We start from the raw sequence: 14,860 nt of genomic DNA, 5'->3' as shown, positions 1-14,860 counted from the left end.
GGTACTGTTCCGCTTCCTCCGGAAGTCAGGGGAAGCCGCTCTTTCCGCTCCGCTCGTTGGTAGCGCGGTTGCCTAGCGGGTAGTCAGGGAGCTTTTCGCTGGAGGGGCCGGCGCCGCAGGTAGTCCCTTGCGGCTGGAGGCGGGTCGGGCGCGGGCGGGGGCTGCGCACCTCGGCGGGGCGGGGCAGGGCGGGCAGCGCGCGGGGCTGAGGGTCCCCGAGGTCCTGGGGAGGGGACGGCTTCGGGGGTGCAGGCTGCGCGGCTGGGCCGAGGCCGGGCAGCCCTGAGCGTTGGGGGCGCCCAGCTTTGGTCGGGGGCTTTGGCGACCGCAGCTAACTCCTCGCCCCGGGGACACTTCCAGCTTGGACGAGAAAAATCACTGCCTAGAGACTGGCGCGACTGGGCAGCCCCCATCCCCTTCTTGACTGGTCATCCTTGTCCCTCTACTCCTATCAACTGGAGGCCAGCCCGGAAGAACTGCAAGGTTTTTGATCCCTTTGCATCCTTAAAAGTAGAAGCAGACCCATTATGCGCTTGACTCTTTTTAAAAATTGCTAATAGGATAATTTGAGTGGTTAGAGTGACATGGAAGACTTGAAGTATCCGGCGCTTCTAGTTATTCTAACTACACTATAATGTAACCTAATTGATAAAGCATAGCAATGTAGAAGTATATACTGCGTGATATCCCATTCCTTAACTTAGTATCCCTGGCTCCCAGTTCCTTAAAATACTTTCACTGACTCCCCTGTCCCCTTCATTTTAGTAATTGGAAGTTTGTTGATGGATTCCTTATCTGCAACTGCTTGTGTTACTCGAGTACATCCACAAATTATTGAGGTTAAGAGCATTCATAAGTTTATTTTTCGTTTCTTGTGAAAGTTTAACTCGCATTCATTGTGTCTGCCTTTATATTTCAATGTCTGTAATCTTCACCCCTCCTTCCCCCCACCTCCGTGGTAGATTTGCAAAAAACAATAAAAAGGGAAAAAACCACCCCCTCTCTCTCTTGGTTAATTACAGATCCCACTCTTGTGTGGCATTTTTTCGAGGGGCTTCCACTGAGCAGAAGCAGCTCATGCTCTAGTGATTGTTGGACTGGATCATGGTTGGTTTTTGGTTTTGTTTTGTTTTGTTTTGTTTTTCCCTATAGCGGGTAGTATAGTGTTTCTTGATTCTAAGTTGAGCTGGAATTTTCTGAAATTTCTGCTCATAGTTCTTCGGTGTTTGCTCAGCATTTCAAATCATTAATCAAACTAATTTTTCTATATTAAAGTTGCCTGTGGATAAGATTTTTACCCTTTTATTTTTGTGTATTTGTTTGCCCCCCTGGGAGAAGTTTTTCCTGTAATTGACAAAAAGACATAAAAAAACCTGCCTGTTGAGGCAATGAGCATGCAAAATTATTGTTCATTTCTTTAATTGCTCAATTATAGGTCAACTGATCAAACACACATAAATTAAAATTGAATTCAGGCCAGGTGCAGTGGCTCACACCTGTAATCCTAGCACTTCTCAGGAGTTCGAGACCAGCCTAAGCAAGAGCAAGACCCCGTTTCTACTAAAAAAAATAGAAAGAAATTAACTGGACAGCTAAAAATATATATAGAAAAAAATTAGCTGGGCATGGTGGTGCATGCCTGTAGTTCCAGCTACTCGGGAGGCTGAGGCAGGAGGATTACTTGAGCCAAGGAGTTTGAGGTTGCTGTGAGCTAGGCTGACGCCATGGCATTCACTCTAGCCCGGGCAACAGAGTGAGACTCTGTCTCAAGCAACAACAACAAAAAAAATTAAATTCAGTGTTTTCTGCTGATCTATTAAATTTTATTTGCCAAACTGACTTTTAATAGCTTTACCCTTATTTGTTTAGTAAAGCATTTTATATAATTTCATATTAAATTGATTATATTAAATAAAATACTAGCATCTAAAACAGTTCCTGGCTCAAAGTAGGTGTTTTATAACTATATTTTGGATGAATTGCTAATAATACCTCTGAGCCTGATTTCATGGGCCTTTGAAACTTTAGCACTAAAAGGTACCTAAAGAGTATAAGCCTTATCACTTTTATTACTATTAAACCGCCAAGATCACCAAGTGGTTTTGTTTTCCTTCCCAATTTAGATACTTTTCTTGAGATAGACCATGGATTAATATCATGTGATAATTTGCTCTATCAGTTGTAACTAGGCTGATCACATTTTGTGCTTGATATAACTTATAGGCTGGTTTGACGAGGACATGGAGGCCCTAACTTTTTGTGAACTTGCCAGTACTGTAATGTGTTTGCTTCATCTTAGGTCCAGACCCTTGATTCCTGTGCCTAACCACAAACATTTCCTGCCTCAACTTTCCTGTTACTGCAATATTTAACAAAGTCAGTTTTTAAGACACCCTCCCCCCTTTCATCTTTCTGTTGTCTTTGCATATAAAAGTTTTGCTCACCCATCCCTTCCTGAGACATTTTGCTTAGTGTCTCAGGAAGGCTTTGAGCTTCTATCACAATCTTCTGTATTAACAAATTCTCTCCTTATGTCTGGACTTTCCTGTAACAACCCTCTCTCTCTCTTTTTTTTTTCATTGACACTAGAGCAAAGGAAACATTTTTCAGAATATCGTCTTTCACAAGTACATCATAGATGCTTGAGGGCTTTCTACAGGAACTTCAGCTTTCTGCCTGTCTTAAGTATTAAAGAAGGTTTATTAGTATTGAATTGTAGCAAGTTTTCAACAATTAAACATCTCTGGGTATTTCTTCCTATTCTTAAAAATCGTTTATGCCTAAAGTAGTTTTCACAAAATACTGGCTGCTTATCCTGTACTGTGATTTTCTGTAGGAATTTTGAGAGAAAATCTTGTAAAGTTTTCTTTCTTTTTCTTTTTTTTTGCTTTTTAGAGACAGGGTCTTGCTTTGTTGCCCAGGCTGGAGTGCAGTGGCACCATGATCATAGCACACTGTAACCTTGAATTCCTGGGCTCAAGCAATCCTGCTTTAGCCTCTTGAGTAGCTTGGTCTACAGGCATGAGTCACCATACCCAGCTAATTTATTTAATTTTTTTGTAGAGACAGGGTCTCCTTATGTTGTCCAGGTTGGTCTTGAATCCCTGGCCTCAAGCATTTCTCCTGCCTCAGTTCTCAAAGTGCTGGGATTATAGGTGTGAGCCATCATGCCCAGCCAACTTTATTAATTTAATTCCAAATCAAAGAATCTTTGAACCTACCTATAAGCTGTAAGCCCCTTTAAGATTTCCTGTCTTTTCAGCCCAAACCAATGTATACCTTCCATGTATTGATTTATGATTTTACCTGCAATTCCTGTCTTCTTAAATTGAATAAAACCACACTGTAACCCAACCTCCTTGGGCCCGCTTGCTCAAGACTTCTTGGGCGTTTCTCCCCAGGCAATGGTTACACGTTTTTGGCTCAGAATAAATTTCTTTTATAATAATTCTGTAAATTATTTTACAGAGTTTGGGTTTTTTTTCTGATAACAGCTCAAAATTTGTCATTCTCTTTTCTATTCAAAAGCAAAATATTTCCTTGAGTCTTCTACTTTTTCCAGATTCTATTTTCTGTAAATTTTAGAAGATTTTTTTTTAAAAACTTTGTATTATAGACACTTTTAAATATGTATAAAAGTAGTGAATAAATCTCATGTACTCATTGCTAACTTCAAAATTTATTGTCCTCTGCATACGCGTTTTTGTGTGTATGTATTTGGTAGAGGAGGGAGTATTTTGAAAAAGTTCCGTGACATTAGAATGTATATTCTGTTTCCTCACTGTAGGTGGCTTTGGGTTTTTAATCTCTCTACTCACCAGGACCAGTCTTTCTGAGCTCCCTGACATCTCCCTGAACCATAAAATAAAAGGCTAAACTAGCTAGGAGATTCATTCCCTGACTACTTGGTTCTTTTGCCCTTACTCACTTCTGATCCTTATTCTCTACCTGAATATGTTTCTGAAAACCGAAATGCTCCAAAACCCGAAACTTGAGTGCCAACATGACATGCAAAAGGAAATGTTCACTGGAGTGTTTTGGATTTTTGATTTTCAGATTAAGGATGCTCAACTGGTAAATATATTCCAAATCTGAAAAAATTTGAAGTCCAAAACTCTTCTGGTCGTAAGTGTCTTGGATAAAGAATACTCAACCTGTACAAATTTAAGGTTCTGTTTTTCAAAATAGTTTCTTTATTTAATAAAATTGTAAGTTACCTCCTTACCTCTAACCTTGTTTTTAAAAGCTTATGTAGTCAACATTTTAGATCTCTTTTCTACCCTAAAACACAATGCTGTTTTAAAGTGTGTGCCCCTTAGTAGTTCTCTCCACAATGCTTAACTTTCTTTAAAAGGTTGCCAAATCATATATATCTTTGAGTTTCTCTAAACTGAATGGTATTCCAGTGGAAGGTGTATTTGACAGGATTTCAGTATCAAATAACAGAAAATCAACTGGATTTGGCTTTAAGCTCAAAGGGGAATTTATTGGCTGATATATGTAACTAAATGACCAAGAGTATTTCTAGCCAGGACAGGTGGATGCAGGTATTCAACTAATGTTGACAGGAATCTACTTTCTATCATTCAGATTTGCTTCCTATTAACTTTTTCCTGTTAACTGCTTCTCCGTTAACTTTTCTCTAAAAACTCGAGTCTTAGTTTATCAGTTTAGCAGAAGTAGTGGAAGTCGTTTTGTTAATAGTTCCAGCAAATGTCCCAGGGCTGATGCGGATTGACTTAGCTTGAGTTATATCCCTACCCCTAACTGGCCAGAGGAAAACTGGGCTTTTATAGACCAAGCCTGGGTCATGTGTCTGCCATTGCACTTCCCCAGCCGGGGGTGAAGGTCATACAGGAACTGAGAATGGGGAACTGGATAGATGCCTGAAGGTAAATTAGGGTGCTGTTATTAATGCATCAAGAATGCTAGGTAGACAAAAATAACAGCTGTCTACTGGAGAGAAGATCAAATTAATTAGGAATACATCTCCTAAAGGAGATCCATAATAGATATCACCATAAAGTCTCTGAGTTTAAAGATAAAAACAAACAGGCTTATTTGGCAAGGGATAAGAGCATACCCAGAAACAGTTTTCTCTTAAGCTTTCTTAATGTTTTTGTGATATACTTGCTAAATTATCTTCTGATTTGATTCCCCTTTTAATCCTGACCTTGGAATCACAAATGTTTGAAACCTAACAAGGCTAGAGATTTTCAGCTGACTTAGATGGGTTTTCTATTTTTTGTAATTGTGTCAGAATTCACCTTTCAAATCAGATTATCTCTCACTTATATGCCCTGCTTATATATTTACTGACTTGATATCTAGTGATGTTTTCAGATAGGGACTGTGGGAAGAAATGAGCAAATAAAAAGTAAAAATAGCATGAGAACACCAAACCATTTTGAAGGATTTCCGTCTCTTTTTCTCTGGTGTTTTATGTATTTTAGGGCTAGTTATGCCCAACCAGATTAAGGAAGAAAGGAAAGTAGCTGAAGCTCATAATTGGGTGAATTAGACAGAGGGTGTGTCATTAATGACAATTATTTTAGAATGAAAAGAAGCCCTTAACTCTCAAATAAGTCAAATTGAAGTCTGATCCTTATTCCGACTGTGGAGTTGTTGCCTCCATCTCTGATGGAAGCGCTATTACAACAGGAATCTCACATGTCTGTAGAGGATTAAATAGGGACTCTGTAGGTATATTTGGCAAATGACTACAGACTAGGAATCTGAAAGTAATTTTAGAAAGATGAATTTTTAGGTTTTAAGAAATTCAGACACCACAGCAACAGTTTATTACTGTAGTCTTTACAACAGAAGATCTTGGTCTTTGATTTTTGTTTTAATCATTAGTGTTCTTGGCTCTTTTAAGAGATTATAATTTAGATTTTAAACAATCTAATAATGGTTTTTTCAAGTTTAAATCTCTTGTTCTTCTTGGCCACTGAGGCAGGGTAGAGATCATATGTAAGAAAAAAAGATTTCATATTTTCTGTTGTGATTATGGCGGTAGGTTAATAGGATAAAAAACCTGGTTCAAACTGGAATCCAACTATTGAAGAACCAGGAACCACTGCTCACAGAAATGATAATAGTCACATCAACATCATAGTTTTTATGGTGGATTTTTTTTTTGGTTTAAGATTATTTCTCTCCTTTCATATCTTTACTGCTCCCCAAATCCCCTGTCACTTCAGATATAAAATAGGAGAAACTAACTTCAAGTGACCTACCCACCAATGATGGGAACAGAGTCAGTCTGACATGAAATAACCCATAATGGGACCCTTTTATAAAGCACTTAAAATAAATGAGTGTAATATACAAACCACTTTTCAAAAAAAACTTGAAGTTTTGATAGAATTATTTGATGTTTATGGGAAGGTATGTGTGTATGTGTTTTAAAAATGAGTATTTCTCAAAAATTAGAATTATTCCAGATTTGAATTTGACTTTACTAGAATCAGAATGCCGGTTCATTGATATGATAGTACCCTTTTGTAAATTGTTACTCTTCTGAAGGGTAGAGGTTATCATCTATTTTACAGGAGAGAAAACTGAAGCGTTTTAGAGGTTTAGTAATTTAGACCTAAGAGCATTGGACTCTAAAGTCCATGCACTTTTTCCAATATCAAGCTGCCTAGTAAATTAACCAGTAAGTTTTATATTCATTTTGCCATTATCTTCAAATTAGGAAATAAAGATGTTTATAACTTAGTTATCTTTTTTACTTTGTTTAGTTTATTTAGAGACCTGTTTGGAGGTTATGGATGATAAGCCCAATCCTGAAACCCTAAGTGAGAATTCAGAGCGTTTCTTCTCCTTTGGAGTGATTGCAGATATTCAATATGCTGATTTAGAAGATGGCTATAATTTCCATGGAAACAGGCGGCGATACTACAGACACAGTCTTCTTCACTTACAGGGGGCCATTGAAGACTGGAATAATGAAAGCAGCACACTCCGTTGTGTCCTTCAGCTTGGAGATGTCATTGATGGATATAATGCACAGTATAAAACATCAGAAAAGTCCCTAGAAGTTGTTATGAACACATTCAAGAAGCTTAAAGTTCCAGTTCACCATACATGGGGAAATCATGAGTTCTATAACTTCAGTAGAGACTATTTAACAAACTCTGAACTTAACACAAAGTTTCTAGAAGATGAGATCATACATCATCCTGAGACTGTGCCTTCAGAGAATTACTATGCTTACCATTTTGTACCATTCCCTAAATTCCGGTTTATTTTACTCGATGCTTATGACTTGAGTGTCTTGGGCATGGATCAGTCTTCTCCAAAATACCAGCAGTGTATGAAGATACTGAGGGAGCACAATCCAAATACGGAACTGAATAGTCCTCAAGGTGAATTATTCCTTTGAGCTGAGAATCTAATACATTGTCTTTAAATTCTTCAGCTACCTTTTATTCAGCAGGAAGATGGACAATTAAGGTAAAAGTATATTGTCGCTGTTGTTCAGGGTCAGGATTTCTCACAAGCCTGATCTCACATGGATTGGTTACAGTTGATTCCAGATTGATTTACTTAACAGATATTCGAATGCCTATTCTAGGCCAGGCACTTTTTCTAGGGATAACTGTTCAGAGCTGTAAACAATACTGACAATATCACTTTTTTTTATGGGTGGAATGGAGGGAACAAAAGCAGTAGGTGGGCAGGGCAGGTGATAAATGAAACAGAAACAAGATTATTTCCACAGTGATAAGTGCTACCAAGAAAAGAGAGTATGATGTTATAGAAAAGGACTAGGGGTACTGTTTTACATTGGGTGATCAGAGAAAGCCTCTCCAAGGAGAAAAACATCTGAGCCTAGACTTAAATGACAAGAAGGAGTCATCCTTGGAAAGAAGGAGGTTCAGGGATAGCAGACAGAGGGAAAAGCAAACTCAAAGGCATGAACTGGAATAAGACTTTGGTATCATTGAAGAACACAGAAAAGGCCCAGGGGGTACAAGATGACTTTGGAGAGTAAACAGGGGAAAGACTACGTAGTGGCTCGGTGGCCGTAGTAAGAAGTCAGTATTTTGTTTTCAATATAGTGGCAAGCCAGTGAGGTAAGCAGGGGAATGTCAAGACTAGGAGTGAGGTGTGGTGTGGTTTATTTAAATGTTGCTCTGACTTCTTGAGATTTCCTTTTTTAAGTTGATTGCTGCTAATCAAATATTCCTAAAGAAAAGAACAAGTGTACCTTCATTAGCTAAATTTGAATGCCCAAAGGAGGGGAAAAATGATATTTGGTGGGTCTAACTTACTTGGATTTATTTCAGGACTTTCTGAGCCCCAGTTTGTCCAGTTTAATGGAGGATTCAGTCAAGAACAGCTGAACTGGTTGAATGAAGTTCTTACATTCTCTGACACAAACCAAGAAAAGGTGGTGATCGTGAGTAAGTATTTAAATTGTCTATCTGATTACACTAGCATATTAGAGATTGGGAGCAGTTAAACTTTAAAATATACTAACAATATTTATGTTTTGATATCCTTTTTCTATAAAATGGATGCTTAATTTAAAAATTTTTTATTGAGAAACAACCTGTATATAAAATTAATATTTAAGGATGAATCAGGAAAGAATTGTAAAATAAAAAAATCTTGCCATATATTAGAACCTATGAGTTGGCCTTTTGGGTTTCAAAGTAGAATGGGATCCCAAATGGGATCAATTTGTGAGGTTAATTTTATTTTTAATTTTTTTCTTAGAGACAGGGTCTCTCTCTGTCACGAACTCCTGGGCTCAAGCAATCCTCCTGCCTCAGCCTCCCCAGTAGCCAGGACTACAGGTGCGTGCCACCTTGCCCGGCTATTTATTTTTATTTTTCGTAGAGGTGGGGTCTCGTTGTGTTGCCCAGGCTGGCCTCAAGTGATCCACCTGCCTTGGCCTCCCAAAGTGCTAGGATTGCAGGTATGAGCCACCCTGGCCAGTAATTTTTAACTGAGAAATTCAGTTCAGGCCCCACACCAAATCTCAGCCTCATGAGACCTGCTTATTATTGAAGTGGCCACCAAACAGAGGTCACTACTGCCTCGATGAAATAAAGCTGATATAATAGAGGATCCATGTTACAGACTCCACTGGCAGTGAGTACTTTCAGTTCTCTAACTGTGTCTGCTACGTGGTCACAAGGAAGTAAGATGAATATTATTTTCATTTAGAATCATTTTGAACAGACACACAGCCATCAGAGATTGTGGGGATCTGGAGGTGCTTAAAAGACACTCACATGTACGCATGTGCACGTGTGTGTGAGTGCATGCGTGCATACATGAAGAACCGAATTTGGATTTGCAACATGGCTGGTGGACTTGTTTTGGGGGCTGAGATTAGAGCCTTTATTTTAGAATTAGAATCAATATGGGATAATAGGTGAAAAGACTGGACTGAGACCCAGAAGGATCGGGTGCCATTCTGGCTATTGTTTATATGAGCTGTGTAGCCCTGGACAAATGTCGAGCCTACAGACTGCAGTGTTCTCAATAGTGCCCCAAATGAAATTATGAATATGAAAACCCTTTGGAAATGATAAGCTATTTGGATAGTTGATAATATAAAACTATATTTCAATCTGTAAATGTGGTTTTTACTTATTAATCTTCCACTAATGTGGTAAAAACATATAGATGGAGCAGGAGTATTTCTGCTGCTGTTGGAATATCAAGTGTCATTTAAGACTTGGAAAAGATAAAGTACCCTCAGGGACTACTGGGATGATGTGACACCATTTGGCTCTATAATAAGTGGTCTCAAACTAGGATACTTCTTGACTTGTGTCTGCTGCTTAGTTTTCCACTGCTAGGCTGTACCTGTTACTTTTTGAAGCACTGGAGCTGAAAGGGACCTAGAGATCATGTAGCCAAACCCTTTAATTTTAAAGATAAACTGAAGCCCAAAGTGATTAAATTACATAGCAAAATCATACAGCAACTGACAGAACTGAGACTAGAATCCATGTTTTATATCCTAGTCCCTTTTCCCACTCTATCCTGTATCCTTCCCTTTTTTTACTTATGGCAGTATACATACCTACTTAACAGTCTCTTCAATTTCTTCCATCATTTGCCATAAGCTTAGAAACTGGATGCGCAAACCTTTAACAATTGAATTTCTCAGATTTTCTTTAGTAAAGTTTAAAAGTTAAATTTCCCTTTGTTTTTGTTTGCTTTTTAACTTTCATTGTGGCTACTCAGAGGTCATTTTGGCTACTTTTTGAGTTTTGGCCATGCATTTGGAACAGTATTAGCTGAGATGGGGAACAGCAGGGTGAGGGGGTTTGAGTGGGAAGGGCAGGGGCACAGGTTTTTGAAATATTAAGTTTCAGATGCCTCTTGGACATCAGTGGGGATGTTGAGTGGGCAGTGTGGACATACGAGTTGGAGATTCAGAATAGATTTGGGCTAGATATATAAATATGGAAGTGGGAAGAATATAGATGATAGTTAAAGCATGCAAATCACTAAGAGATCACCAGGACATTAGGTGTAGATACAGAAGTGCAAGAACCAAGTATGTAGGCACTCTTGATAAGATGCTGGGGAAAGGAGGAGGAACCAGCAAAGGAGATTGGAAGTTAGTGGCCGTCAAGTTTGGGGAAAAACTAGGAAGACACCATTAGGAAAACTAGTGGTGTCCTGGAAGCCAAGTGTTTCAAGGAGAAGGGAGCAACTGTGTCAAAAGCTGCAGAGACTTGACAGATGAGTCAGTATTTAGGTACTGTCACTAGAAAGCTACACAGCCCCTTTGGACTCTCAGCCCTTAGAGTGGCAGTTAGTGTGTTTGTGCACGTGCACATGCCTGTGCATATGCATTCCTTTCCTGCTTTAGGGATCTGTTAACCTCTCCCTCCCACCCCCTCCCTGCTTTTTTTTTTTCTTTTAACTTGTATTACAAACAAATAGATATTAAACAGAAGCATGTTTAAATTTCAGAATAAAAATGAACAGTAACAGGAAAAAAAAGTAATTTTACAGGAAGAAGCAGAGACCAGTGAGCTATGGTACCCATACTTTAGAATGAAAATTGTGGCTTGATATATGGTATGAACTTATAGATGTGTTGGCCTTGGGGTTTAGAAGTTTTCTTGGCTCTACTTCCGCATGCTTCCCATGGGACCCTAGTAAAAATCTTCCCTGCTTTAACTCAGTTTTCTCATCTGTGAAGTGGGCATGGCTAACTTGATCTCAGGGGGCATTTAAAGTCCCATGAATAAATTCAGATGGAGTGATCCCAACCTTTTCGGCAGGGGAAGTGGAGCTCAGGCGGTGATGCAAGGGGTGGGGAGCCACCGTAAATACAGATGAAGCTTCACTCACTCACCCACCACTCACTCAGTGGTCCACAGCTCACCCACCAGTCCATAGCCTGGAGGTTGGGGGCTGCAGTTCTAAGGCATTGAGTGTTCGTATAAATGACACATAATCCATGGCCCATCCCTAAGCTGTTCTTTTATTTAGTATTATATCTTTCTATGTATATGACATTCATATTTAAGGCATTCAATGAGATTGGATTTCAGTGCAGCACCTGCCTGATTTCTGGGTGCCGTTGCAGACTGCCCTGAACAGGATACAGGATATCTGTCCTCAGTCTTCTTCTGTGTTTGGGCAGCTTGAGACTATGGAGGCCTCAGCGATCTCAGGGTTTTGCCTCTACAGGAGCCTCTCCTACCTCATGTGAACTGTCCCGCCCTTCTTTCTATGGTCCAGAGACTTGGCTGTAGAGATGATCTTGTTCTGTACGTGGGTTCTCTCTGGTTTAGTCAATTTGAATAATGAGGTAGCAATACACAAATTTTTTTTTTCTGAGTACTAGCTTTAGCCATTTGTTTTGATGGAAAAGATATTTCTTAATAGGCTCATAACTCTTCTTTTCTTTAACAGGCCATCTTCCCATTTACCCAGAGTCCTCTGACAGCGTGTGCCTGGCCTGGAACTACAGAGACGCCCTGGCAGTCATTTGGTCCCATGAGTGTGTGGTGTGTTTCTTTGCTGGTCACACTCATGATGGTGGCTACTCTGAAGATCCTTTTGGTGTGCACCATGTCAGTCTAGAAGGAGTTATTGAAACAGCTCCAGACAGCCAAGCGTTCGGCACAGTTCATGTCTATCCTGACAAAATGATGTTGGAAGGGAGAGGCAGAGTTTCAGACAGAATTATGAATTATAAGAAGTAAAAAGGATTCCATTTTTAGTCTGATATATTTTAGTCTGATCTCACAAAGAGAAATGAGCTTTGTGTTTGCGACCCCCAAACAAAAATAAAAATAAAAATCCTCAATCTCATTGTTTGTTATTCTGCTTATATAACAAAATGTATTTATAGCATCAATGTGCTTTAGTTGATAAAATATTCAGAACTGTCATTTTGAATAACTTATCCAGTATAAGTTAGAAACAAATCAGGGAGGAGAATGAAGAAGGGGCATATAGTCTTCATAAAAGATCTTTTTTGTCTTTACCTGAAACTTTTTTACTATTTATAAGAATGTATTCACGTGTTAACTGTGTAACTTAAAATTCATAATTAAAAAAATAATTGTGGCAAACTTTTCTGTTCACACCACTGTATAAATGAGCTTTGGACAATTTTCAATCACAATACCTATGCTTAGACTTTATAGGCTTGTAGTTGCATTTTGTAAACAAAAAAACACCAACAGTTGTTTCACAGGTGAATGTGTAGCACTCCATCTCTGTAAGAAAGGCCTCCAGCGAAGTCACCTGGTCCTCTTGTGATTCTAACCAAAGCCAGGACCAAGTGCCAGTGCCGCTGTGTGCCTGCCAGCTTGGTCTGTTTGGCCACCAGCTAGTGCTGTATGAGACTCCAGCAGGCAAACGGTTTACACTTGACTCTCTTATAGACAAATGGGACACACTGAACTCAGTTGTCATATATGCTAAGGCTTATTTACACAAACACTTACTGGATGGCAAATGGGGACTGTTCGAATGTAAAGAAGTTTGATTTGGGGCCTAAAACAATAAGAGAAATATTAGCATAAGTGTGCCTGTGGAGCATACCTAGCCACTGTGAGGATATAAAGGTGTATTAGTTTTCTATGGCTGCTGTAACAAATTACCACAAACTTGGTGGCTTAAAACAACACATAATTGTTCTCTTACAGTTCTAGGGGTCAGAAGTCTGAAATCATTTTCTCTGGGCTAAAACCACGGCGTGGATATGGCCACGCTCTCTCAGGATCCAGGAGGAATTCCTTGCCTGGCCTTTTCCAGCCTCTGGATTTCTTGGCTCATCTCATGGCCCCTTCCTCCATCTTCAAAGCCAGCAACGTAGCATCTTCAAGTCTCTGCTTTGTTGTCATAGCACTTTCTCTGCCATCTGTGTAGTTGGATCTCCCTCGGCCTCCCTCTCCTAGGGACACTTGTGATTACATTAGGGCCCACCCGGATAGTCCAGGTAACCCCCATCTCAGGATCCTCCATCATATCTGTAAAGTCCATTTTGTGACCTAAGGTAACATGGGTTCCAGGGATTAGGACCTGGATATCTCCGAGGGCCATTACTCAGTCACAGGGGTGACTGTGATGTGCTCCTGCATTCACAGACCTTACCGCAAATGAGAGAGACAGCTCCACAGACATACATGTATGAAATTTGCTGTCATACACACACTAAGAGAGACCATGGAGGTGGAACTTAATTTTGTTTGAAGTCATCAGGGATGACACGAAAAAGGAAGAAAAATGGTTTGAATAAGTGGAGAAGAGTATTTCAAGTAGACTAGCATAAGCAGAGGCATCAAAGGATATGCTGAATTTAGAAGTGGCAGGTCATGCTATGAGGATTTGTCAAAAGGTGCTTGAGGTATGGCAAGAAATAAGCAGGAAAGGGTCAGCTAGAGCTGTGTTGTGAAGAGCCTCAAATGATGAGCCAGGAGTTCTTGGACAGTGAGGAACCCATGATCACTGGGCTGGGAAACACATGATTAGATTCGGGTGGCAGTCTAGGCAGTGAGTAAGGACAGGCTGAGGTAGAGGAGGACCAATGAGAAGGAAAACAATTGTGGGGTTTTGATAATAGAACTAAATTTATTAATACATTCAATTGAAAAAAGATTTCATTAATGAAGACTCTTGAAAAGACAGTACTCCACCAAAAGTGCCTTTTACATGCTTAACTCTGGAGATGCAAAAGGGACTATGAATATTCACAGAATTTGTAGGTAAGATGAAAGAGCATCTTGAACATTACTGTCTTTCAAGCACAGAGGCAAACATGACATGGAGGATGGGTAGGGCCTATATAGAATTTGCAAATGAGTCTGTTTCTTTGTGTGTGACTTTAGTAGTTAATATTAAAGAAGGCATAAATGCCACAGATATCATGTAAGCTAAATGTATACTGGAAAACTCAAATCCTTCACGTGTATTTTATTGACCCTAAAAATAAATTTCACTTTATTTTAATATCAACTAGATTTTTTTTCCCTTTTCCCTCATCCAAATCTTAATCTCAAAGAATTTCTCACTGTTCAGTGGAAACAAAAACAAAACAAAACACACATACCTCCTTTAACAAGTATTCACAGAATTACTTACTATTGTAATAAAGGGAATAAAAGAGAAAAACCACCAGACTCATTTTCACTCTCCTGAAATGTGGAAGGTACTAATTCTTTTTGAGTGAAGGATTTTCTAGATCTCAAAAAACAATATGCTGGCTACAGAGTTTGATGCTAGCACACGTAGAACAGTTGCCAGCCAGATGCCTAGAACAGGACTGTCCAACAAATGCAAGGTGAGCCGCACAAATAATTTAAAATACTCTAGCAGTCACATTTTAAAAAGTAAGTAGACACAGACAAAATCAATTTTA

At 39.3% G+C, this 14,860-nt stretch overlaps 1 protein-coding gene across 2 annotated transcripts; it reads left to right on the top strand.

Moving 5' to 3' along the window:
* The first annotated feature begins 52 nt into the window (after positions 1-52).
* Positions 53-12,312, top strand: ADPRM (ADP-ribose/CDP-alcohol diphosphatase, manganese dependent). Of its 2 annotated transcripts, XM_045569531.1 has the most exons (5): positions 56-119; positions 361-483; positions 6,747-7,373; positions 8,298-8,414; positions 11,905-12,312. In XM_045569531.1, the coding sequence occupies exons 3-5, from the start codon at positions 6,773-6,775 to the stop codon at positions 12,195-12,197; spliced, it is 1,011 nt and encodes a 336-aa protein (XP_045425487.1). In that variant the 5' UTR covers positions 56-119; positions 361-483; positions 6,747-6,772; the 3' UTR covers positions 12,198-12,312. The 2 variants fall into 2 exon arrangements, with proteins under 2 accessions (XP_045425488.1, XP_045425487.1); XM_045569532.1 differs by lacking the exon at positions 361-483 and having other exon boundaries at positions 53-119.
* The last annotated feature ends 2,548 nt before the right edge of the window (positions 12,313-14,860 follow it).

This window comes from Lemur catta, chromosome 15 (genome assembly GCF_020740605.2).
Source record: "Lemur catta isolate mLemCat1 chromosome 15, mLemCat1.pri, whole genome shotgun sequence".
Lineage (NCBI taxonomy): Eukaryota > Metazoa > Chordata > Mammalia > Primates > Lemuridae > Lemur > Lemur catta.
This window is presented reverse-complemented; position numbering and strand designations above follow the sequence as displayed.